General features: G+C 40.7%; 1 protein-coding gene across 3 annotated transcripts in view; it reads right to left on the reverse strand.

Moving 5' to 3' along the window:
• Positions 1 to 9,136, reverse strand: part of ptdss2 (phosphatidylserine synthase 2) — a 35,989-nt gene extending 26,853 nt beyond the window's left edge. The window contains exons 1-2 of one of the 3 annotated variants that reach the window (XM_021564258.3): positions 9,047 to 9,136; positions 6,938 to 7,283 (exon numbers count right to left, since the gene is read on the reverse strand). In XM_021564258.3, the coding sequence (XP_021419933.1) occupies positions 6,938 to 7,179 (242 nt within the window). In that variant the 5' untranslated portion in view covers positions 7,180 to 7,283; positions 9,047 to 9,136. Of the gene's footprint in view, positions 1 to 6,937; positions 7,284 to 8,600 lie in introns of all 3 variants that reach the window. The other 2 variants (XM_090201464.1, XM_021564269.3) reach the window with 2 other exon arrangements.
• Between the last annotated feature and the right edge of the window lie 562 nt (positions 9,137 to 9,698).

Below are 9,698 nucleotides of genomic sequence, written 5' to 3' on the forward strand. Positions count from 1 at the left end.
ATCATTTTAGAAAGAGAGGGTCCAGAATGTCTAGCCCGGCTGATTTGTAGGGGTCCAGATTTTGCAGCTCTTTCAGAACATCAGCTATCTGGATTTTGGTAAAGGAGAAATGGTGGGGGCTTTCGCAGTTTGCTGTGGAGGGTGCCGTGCAGTTGACCTGGGAAGGGGTAGCCAGGTGGAAAGCATGGCCAGCCGTAGAGAAATGCTTATTGAAATTCTCAATTATATTGGATTTATCAGTGGTGACAGTGTTTCCTAGCCTCAGAGCAGTGGGCAGCTGGGAAGAGGTGCTCTTATTCTCCATGGACTTTACAGTGTCCCAGAACTTTTTTGAGTTAGTACTACAGGATGCAAATTTCTGTTTGAAAAAAGCTAGCCTTAGCTTTCCTAACTGCCTGTGTATATTTGTTCCTAACTTCCCTGAAAAGTTGCATATCACGGGGGCTATTCGATGCTAATGCAGAACGCCACAGGATGTTCTTCTGCTGGTCAAGGGCAGACAGGTCTGGAGTGAACCAAGTCTACATTTTTTGAATGGGGCATGCTTATTTAAGATGGTGAGGGAGGCACTTTAAAAGAATAGCCAGGCAATCAATTCACATATGGTATTGAGTGCACAGATGGAGGCAAAGGGAGGTCTGTAGCAAGCGGCAACAGTGAGAGACTTGTTTCTGGAAAGGTGAATTTTTAGAAGTAGAAGCTCAAATTGTTTAGGGTACAGACTTGGATAGTAATATAGAACTCTGCAGGCTAACACCACCCCCTTTGGCAGTTCTATATTGGCGGAAAATGTTATAGTTAGCGATGGATTCAGACACGGCTAAGACATCCAGGTTGGCAGTGTGCTAAAGCAGTGAGTTAAACAAACTTAGGGAGTAGGCTTCTAATGTTAACATGCATGAAACCAAGGCTTTTACAGTTATAGAAGTCAACAAATGAGAGCACCTGGGGAATGGGAGTGGAGCTAGGCACTGCAGGACCTGGTTTAACCTCTACATCACCAGAGGAACAGAGGAGAAGTAGGATAAGGGTACGGCTAAAGGCTATACGAACTGGCCGTCTAGCACGTTCGGAACCGAGATTAAAAGGAGCAGGTTTCTGGGCACGATAGCATAGATGTAAGGCATAGTGTACAGACAAAGGTAAGGTAGGAGGTAAACCTAGGCATTGAGTAATGACGAGAGAGATATAGTCTCTAGTAGAGGTCGGCCGATTAATCGGAATGGCCGATTAATTAGGGCCGATTTCAAGTTCTCATAACAATCGGAATCAGTATTTTTGGGCACCGATAACTTTTACCTTTATTTAATTAACTAGGCAAGTCCGTTAAGAACACATTCTTATTTTCAATGACGGCCTAGGAACGGTGGGTTAACTGCCTTGTTCAGGGGCAGAAAGACAGATTTTCACCTTGTCAGCTCGGGGGATCCAATCTTGCAAACTTACAGTTAACTAGTCCAACGCTCTAACCACCTGATTACATTGCACTCCACGAGGAGCCTGCCTGTTACGCGAATGCAGTAGAAGCCAGCTAGCTAGCATTAAATTATAAAAAAACAATCATAATCACTAGTTATAACTACACATGGTTGATGATATTACTAGTGTCCTGCGTTGCACATAATCGATGCTTTAACAAAAGCGCAATCGTTGGACGACTGTACCTAACCATAAACACCAATGCCTTTATTTTTTACCCCTTTCTCTCCCCAATTTCGTGGTATCCAATTGTTTTAGTAGCTACTATCTTGTCTCATCATTACAACGCCCGTACGGGCTCGGGAGAGACGAAGGTTGAAAGTCATGCGTCCTCCAATACACAACCCAACCAAGCCGCACTGCTTCTTAACACAGCGCGCATCCAACCCGGAAGCCAGCCGCACCAATGTGTCGGAAGAAACACTGTGCATCTGGCAACCTTGGTTAGCGCGCACTGCGCCCTGCCCGCCACAGGAGTTGCTGGTGCGCGATGAGACAAGGACATCCCTACCGGCCAAGCACCCCCTAACCCGGACGACGCTAGGCCAATTGTGCGTCGCCCCACGGACCTCCCGGTCGCGGCCGGTTACGACAGAGCCTGGGCGCGAACCCAGAGTCTGATGGCACAGCTGGTGCTGCAGTACAGCGCCCTTAACCACTGCGTCACCCGGGAGGCCGCCTTTCTTAAAATCAATACACAGAAGTAAATATTTTTAAACCTGCATATTTAGCTAAAAGAAGTCCAGGTTAGCAGACAATATTAACCAGGTGAAATTGTGTCATTTCTCTTGCGTTCATTGCACGCAGAGTCAGGGTATATGCAACAGTTTGGACAGCCTGGCTCATTGCAAACTAATTTGCCAGAATTGTACGTAATTATGACATAACATTGAAGGTTGTGCAATGTAACAAGAATATTTAGAGTTAGGGATTAAGATTAGATAAAATACTGAACCGTATTTCACTGAAAGAATAAACGTTTTGTTTTCGAAATTATAGTTTCTGGATTCAACCATATTAATGACCAAAGGGCTCGTATTTCGGTGTGTTATTATGTTATAATTAAGTCTGATTTGATAGAGCAGTCTGACTGAGCGATGGTAGGCAGCAGCAGGCTCGTAAGCATTCATTCAAACAGCACTTTCATGCGTTTTGCCAGCAGTTCTTCGCAAGCACAGCGCTGTTTATGACTTCAAGCCTATTAGCCTAATGGCTGGTGTAACCGATGTGAAATGGCTAGCTAGTTGGCTGGGTGCGCGCTAATAGAGTTTCAAAAGTCACTCGCTCTGAGACTTGGAGTAGTTATTCCCCTTGCTCTGCAAAGGCCGCGGCTTTTGTGGAGCGATGAGTAACGCTGCTTCGAGTGTGGCTGTCATCGATGTGTTCCTGGTTCGAGCCCAGGTAGGGGCGAGGAGAGGGACGGAAGCTATACTGTTCCACTGGCAATACTATAGTGCCTATAAGAACATCCAATAGTCAAAGGTATATGAAATACAAATGGTAGAGAAATAGTCCTATAAATACTATATTAACTACAACCTAAAACCTCTTACCTTGGAATATTGAAGTCTCATGTTAAAAGGAACCACCAACTTTCATATGTTCTCATGTTCTGAGCAAGGAACTCAAACGTTAGCTTTTTTTCATGGCACATATTGCACTTTTACTTCTCCAACACTGTTTTTGCATTAATTAAACCAAATTGAACATGTTTCATTATTTATGAGGCTAAATAGATTTTTATTTATGTATTATATTAAGTTAAAATAAGTGTTCATTCAATATTGTTGTAATTGTCATTATTACAAATAAATAAATTAAAATCGGCCGATTAATTGGTATCGGCTTTTTTTGGTCCTCCAATAATCGGTATCGGCGTTGAAAAAAGCATAATCGGTCGACCTCTAGTCTCTAGAGACTTTTAAACCAGGTGATGTCATCGCATATGTAGGAGGTGGAACAACATGGTTGGTTAAGGCATATTGAGCAGGGCTAGAGGCTCTACACTGAAATAAGAGGGGCACCATGAAATTAAGCAAGGGGCACCATGAAGACCAAGGAGCTCTCCAAACAGGTCAGGGACAAAGTTGTGGAGAAGTACAGATCAAAGTTGGGTTATTTAAAAAAAAAAAAAAAAAACATCAGAAACTTTGAACATCCCACAGAGCACCATTAAATCCATTATTTAAAAAAATTGAAAGAATATGGCACCACAACAAACCTGCCAAGTGAGGGCTGCCCACCAAAACTCACAGACCAGGCAAAGAGAGTATTCATCAGAGGCAACAAAAGAGCCCAAAGATAATCCTGAAGGAGCTGCAAAGCACCACAGCGGAGATTTGTTTATTTCACAATAAATAAATAAAAATTGAATCTTCAAAGTGGTAGGCATGTTGTGTAAATGAATTGATACAAACCCACAAAAAATACATTTTAATTCCAGGTTGTAAGGCAACAAAATAGAAAAAATGCCAAGGGGGTGAATATTTTTGCAAGCCACTGTATTTAAAATTGTACACCTTTGTTGTCTGTTGAAATTGCCGGTCCATCTGTGGAGTAATTTGACAGAAAGTGTCTGGTTAGGTCTTCCAGATATACCAACGGTGGTTCACAGGCTCGGTTTGTTAGAGGAAATTGTTCTTCTCGCTCTTCTTTGGTCGAATTTCCTAGAGTATTGTACATATGCAGCTGCAGACTGACTGTGTAGCCTTGAAGAGATATTCTTCTTCTCTGTTGAAAGATTTTAGCCATTCCGTACCTTTCAGCTAACGCTGTCGGTCTCGTTGGCCTATAGAGTGGTAGGCCTATATGCTTTCTGGTCTCCTATTTAGATCACCATGCGCAATGCCAAGCGTCGGCTGGAGTGGTGTAAAGCACATTGCCATTGGACTCTGGAGCAGTTCACTAGAGTAAAGAATCATGCTTCATTATCTGGCAGTCTGACGGACTACTCTGGGTTTGGCGCATGCCAGGAGAACGCTACCTGCCACAATGCATAGTGCCAACTGTAAAGTTTGGTGGTAGAGGAATAATGGTCTGGGGCTGTTTCATGGGTCGGGCTAGGCCTCGTAGTTAAGAGTGAAGGGAAATGTTAACGCATACAATAACATTCTAGACGATTCTGTGCTTCCAATTCAATATTGGAATGGCCATCACAAACCCCTGACCTCAATCCCATAGAACATTTGTGGGCAGAACTGAAAAAGTGTGTGTGAGCAAGGAGGCTTACAAACCTGACTCAGTTACACCAGCTCTGTCAGGAGGAATGGGCCAAAATTCACCCAACTTATTGTGGGAAGATTGTGGAAGGCTACCTGAAATGTTTGACCCAAGTTAAACAATTTAAAGGCAATGCTACCAAATACTAATTAAGTGTGTTCCCACTGGGAATGTGATGAAATAAATAAAAGCTGAAATAAATCACTACTATTATTCAGACATTTCACATTAAAATAAGTGGTGATCCTAACTGACCTAAAATAGGGAATTTTTACTAGGATTAAATGTCAGGAAGTGTGAAAAACTGAGTTTAAACGTATTTGGCTAAGGTGTATGTAAACAGTTATAACATGTATTATTCCCATGGATAACAGAGATATACAAAACACACCTGCTTTTTCCATGACAGACTGACTAGGTGAAAGCTATGATCCCTTATTGACGTCAATTGTTAAATCAACTTCAAAATTAGTCTATAAGAAAGGGAGGAGACAGATTAAAGAAGGATTTTTAAGCCTCGAGACAATTGAGACATGGATTGTGTAAGTGTACCATTGAGGGTGAATGGGCAAGACAAAATATTGAAGTGCCTGTGAACGGGGTATAGTAGTAGGTATTCCATGTGACCGTTTAATCACGGTAATCAGACTTCTCAAAGCTCGGATGCTGTCGATGGTCATTAGTAGCCTACCAAACTTGTTACCTGCCTGGTACTCAGCACTCTATTGTCCTTCTAATCACTCTGACATCAATGTAAACGTAATCAAAAAGGCTATGCAATTCCATGAGAAAACAGTGATGGCCTCTTAAAAAGAGGGTCCCATCAGAATTCTATAGGCTAGGCCTACTATGTTGATTTCTCAACTTTCCTAATATTGAGCAAATATTAAATCACATTGCTTATCTTTACAACATGAGTATAGCCTACGTAGTTGTCATGAAAATTAACCACGAGAAAAGCATCCTCTATTCGCATACACATGTATTGTTTCCCCTGCCCCCATTTCAAGACATGTGCATGATAATAGTCTATTCTAAATAAAAAACTAATTTCACACAGAGCTGAAGGAATTTTGAAATGAATAAAAATGGGCAAATGTTGCACAATTCAGGTGTAGACAGCTCTTAGAGGCTTGTCCAGAAAGACTCACAGCTGTGATCACTGCCAATGGTGCTTCTACAAAGTATTGACTCACGGGTTTGAATATTTACATAAATTAGATATGTATTTATGTTGTTAGACATTTTAGCAAATGTATTGAAAATTATTTTCACTTTGTCATCATGGGGTATTGTGTACAGATGGGGGTGAGAAAAAAAAAATATGTCATCAATTTTGAATTCAGGCTGTAACAACAAAATGTGGAATAAGTCAAGGGGTACAAATACTTTGAATAAACACTTATATGCTGCCGCAACGCCGTTCTTCATTTGACTCTTATCTATCCTGATGCCTCGTCACTTTACACTGCCTTCATGTACAAATCTACCTCAAATACCGCACATTGATCTGGTACTGGTACTCCCTGTATATAGCTCCAGCGTGTGCATTTTATTCCTTGTGTTACTATTTTCTTTTATTATAATTTATTTTACTCTCCGTCGTTGGGAAGGGCTCATAAGTAAGCATTTCACAGTTAAGTCTAAATCTGTTTTTTTTGGCGCATGTGAAAAATATCATTTTATTTTAGATTTGATCCAAATCACATCTGTGAAAGAGCTAATTTGTCTCTCTGATTTGCATACTGCTACTAATACGTTGAGCTCCAGACAACAATTATCTGGAGATATCTTAGAAAAAACCTTATCTGAAGATGGTAATTCCGGGCTGCAGGAACAATAGTTAGAGAGGAGAGCCTCATTCTTGTCCATACTCACTTTTGCAAAGTGTTAAAAAAAAGCTCTACTTTTTTTTTTTTATTGAACTCACATTTCACAATCGGAGATAATGGTAGGTAACTTTTTAGGTATGTCGCTTTCAGTTTAACAGAGACAAAAGATCTGTCTCACCAAAAATACTCAATGTCCATCACAAATACATGGGGGCATGAAAAACCTGTCTGAGCTTGTATTCCAGTGGCATGTGACAAATTTACAATTAACCTTGAATTCATAGCCCACATAAAAGGCAGAGCTGTCACCTTCTAAAGAGCCCCAGGCACTGTCACGTCAATAGCCAACAATGACAGCCTTCAGTTTGGGAGAATAAAATGACCTGCCATTGATCAGCAGCACTCACCAGAAAAAGGTGTTGGTTCCATCGTCGAATACTTCAGACTCCGTGTTTCGTCTAGAAAGGTTGTCTCGGGAGACTTGTTTAGCAGATTTGTGTTTGGTTGGAGTCGCCGGGGTCAATGCGTGGTGGGGAGAACCAGACACTGAAGGGTCAGATGAGCCATTATTGACCTGCTCCTCTGCAGCATTGGCAGGTTTGCCAGTGACAAGAGCCACGCTGCTCCTCTTCGAGTCGGGCTTGGTCATTGTGTTCTGGATCCCTAGGTTGAGTAGATAGCTATATCCTGAGAATTTCTTCTGTTATTTCACTGCGTGTCATCCAAAACAGCCCCACCCAAGTCTGTCAGCATCTGAAAGCAGGTTGAGATAGCAAAACACACCGTTAATTGAAAAGCACTTGTGAAGTTCATGGGAGCATGTTAAAGCTGGTGAGAAATGAAAGTTAGGAGTCTATATTTGAGAAATTACAGCATATATAAAACTATTTCAAAGATTTTCCATCCTAAAAGTTAGGAATAAGCAAAGATTTAGATTTTTGGACTGAGTTTGGGAAACCCTACAATAGATTTCAATTCATGTCTATTGTATTTGCTAGTATGATAGCAGATACCATAGACTTCGAGTCATTGCGCAAACGCTAGTTAGGATTGGCTCGCAAAACTACCACTAAGTTCCTTCATGCTGTACGTTTGACATTAAAAATGGTATCCACGAGTTAGATAAAGGGGCCTCGTTGCCTAAATATCCCATTAAATAGGTACTAGAAATACATCAAAACATAATGCTTTAGACCCCTACCCCACTAATAACAATTCTATATTTAGTTATTGAGAAATAATTTGCCTTGTGTAGTTTAAGAAATATTGCCCTGGACCTTAAAGAAATACTTTGGGGTTTTGGCAATGAGGCTCTTTATCTACTTCCCCAGAGTCAGAACTCATGGATACCATGTTATTGATCCGCGTGCAGTTTGAAGGAAGATCCTAACTAGCACAACAGCTGACTAGCGATAGCGCAATGACTGAAAGTCTATATACCCATAGACTCCCATTCATTGCGCTAACGGTAGTTAGCATTGGATCATGAAACTACCTTCATACTGGACACAGAGACAGAAAAATGGTATCATCGGACTCGTGAGGAGTAGATGACTGGCCTCATTGCCAAAATCCCGAAGTATCCCTTTAATTCTGTTACCAAAAACCCACATAGCTTTAAGATATTTTCCTCATTTCTCTCCCTCATACAGGGATGATAATCTACCTTTACTTGTGTGAACTAAAACCTTCCAACTAGTTCGCGTTTTTACTGATAGCTATGTGGTTTATTAAGTGATAAAAACGTACGATTCTGTTACCAAATTTAATTACTGCAATTGAATTGGCTACAAAGGGAAATCATTGTCACAAATACAGATATAAATTGAACCCGTTACGAAATTAACCTTGGGCTTTCCCATCCGAGCTTTTTTCTCTAATTGACCTTGTAAATGCCCGGGCCAGGCAGTTCATGCCAACACGACTAGCAAACTTGACACAATGTATACATTTATATCAACGCGATGACTTGCTACAAATGTTGCTATAATAACGTTGTTGTAGTGATACATTGCTGAAAGAAAAATAAAAAAAAACATATCGCTAGCTAGCTAGCCATTTTCCACCCACCGCAAATCTAAGAAATGTATCACTTATTCCAACTGTTCATACCCCGCAAATGTTATGTCACTGCGAATAAGATAGCTAAATACACCAGTTCAACGTCAGACTGTGCTCAACTGGATAGTTACATAAATGATAGTCATTACGCCATTTGCAAACCACTGATGATAGCCTATAAAAGCCAGACCCAGTGTCCACAGCTCTCCAGGCTAGCTACTGTAGTTTACGTTAGCTACTTCAACCTGGACACATGGGCATTCCGTCTAGAGTGATGAATCGCGAACAACAAAAAAAATCAAATGTGAGCGTCGTCAAAGTCGCATATAATTGGCTTGTAAACGACGGGTTGATCACATAAGGCGACTCTCCTCTTAGGTTGTGCTACATAAATACTTGTCTCTCCACGCAACGTCCAGTTTGTGGAAAAGCTACTGTGTTGCCACCTAATTTACCTGTATAACGTTGCCTCGAAAATAATTTCAGGGGACGCGAACGAAAATTTTGTGGTGGCCGCTTTTGTCGTCACTTCCTTCTGGATCAGCATACACATAATCCCATTGCGTCACCAAATGTGTCGTTTTCGTCATTTAGTTTACTCAAAGATAACTGTGCCACTCTTCACTGTGTCAAAGATTTTCTTTAGAATATTTATAGTGAATAGGAATATCTATATTACTGACATAGATCTATATAGATATTAATTTTCTAATCCGTATAAGTAAAGACTATAAAATATATATTATATAACTCATAGCTTCACTAATACTCTTCTTATGTGATTCATAATGTAACGACCCTTTCAGGTTCAAACATCTCCCCCATGGTTTCTCTTTTGAACATTTGAAGAGTGTTCAGATGTATTCTGGAGACAGGTTACAATTAATGCAGAATAGGTCTGTCTTTATTTCTTGTGAATACAATTAAGGGCAGGCAACAATACAACTGAATAGCCAAGAATGATTTGAATTTAACCCAAATGTTCTTGATTCCCCTTTAGCCTATAGGCTAATACAGATTAAGCTGCTCAAAATCAGTCTGTCTTCTTTTATACTTAGTCACTCCACTACTGTCAGAGCGTGTCTTGGGCTAAAGTGTTAAACTTTT

Source organism: Oncorhynchus mykiss, chromosome 2 (assembly GCF_057628025.1).
Source record: "Oncorhynchus mykiss isolate SJ-2025 chromosome 2, ASM5762802v1, whole genome shotgun sequence".
Lineage (NCBI taxonomy): Eukaryota > Metazoa > Chordata > Actinopteri > Salmoniformes > Salmonidae > Oncorhynchus > Oncorhynchus mykiss.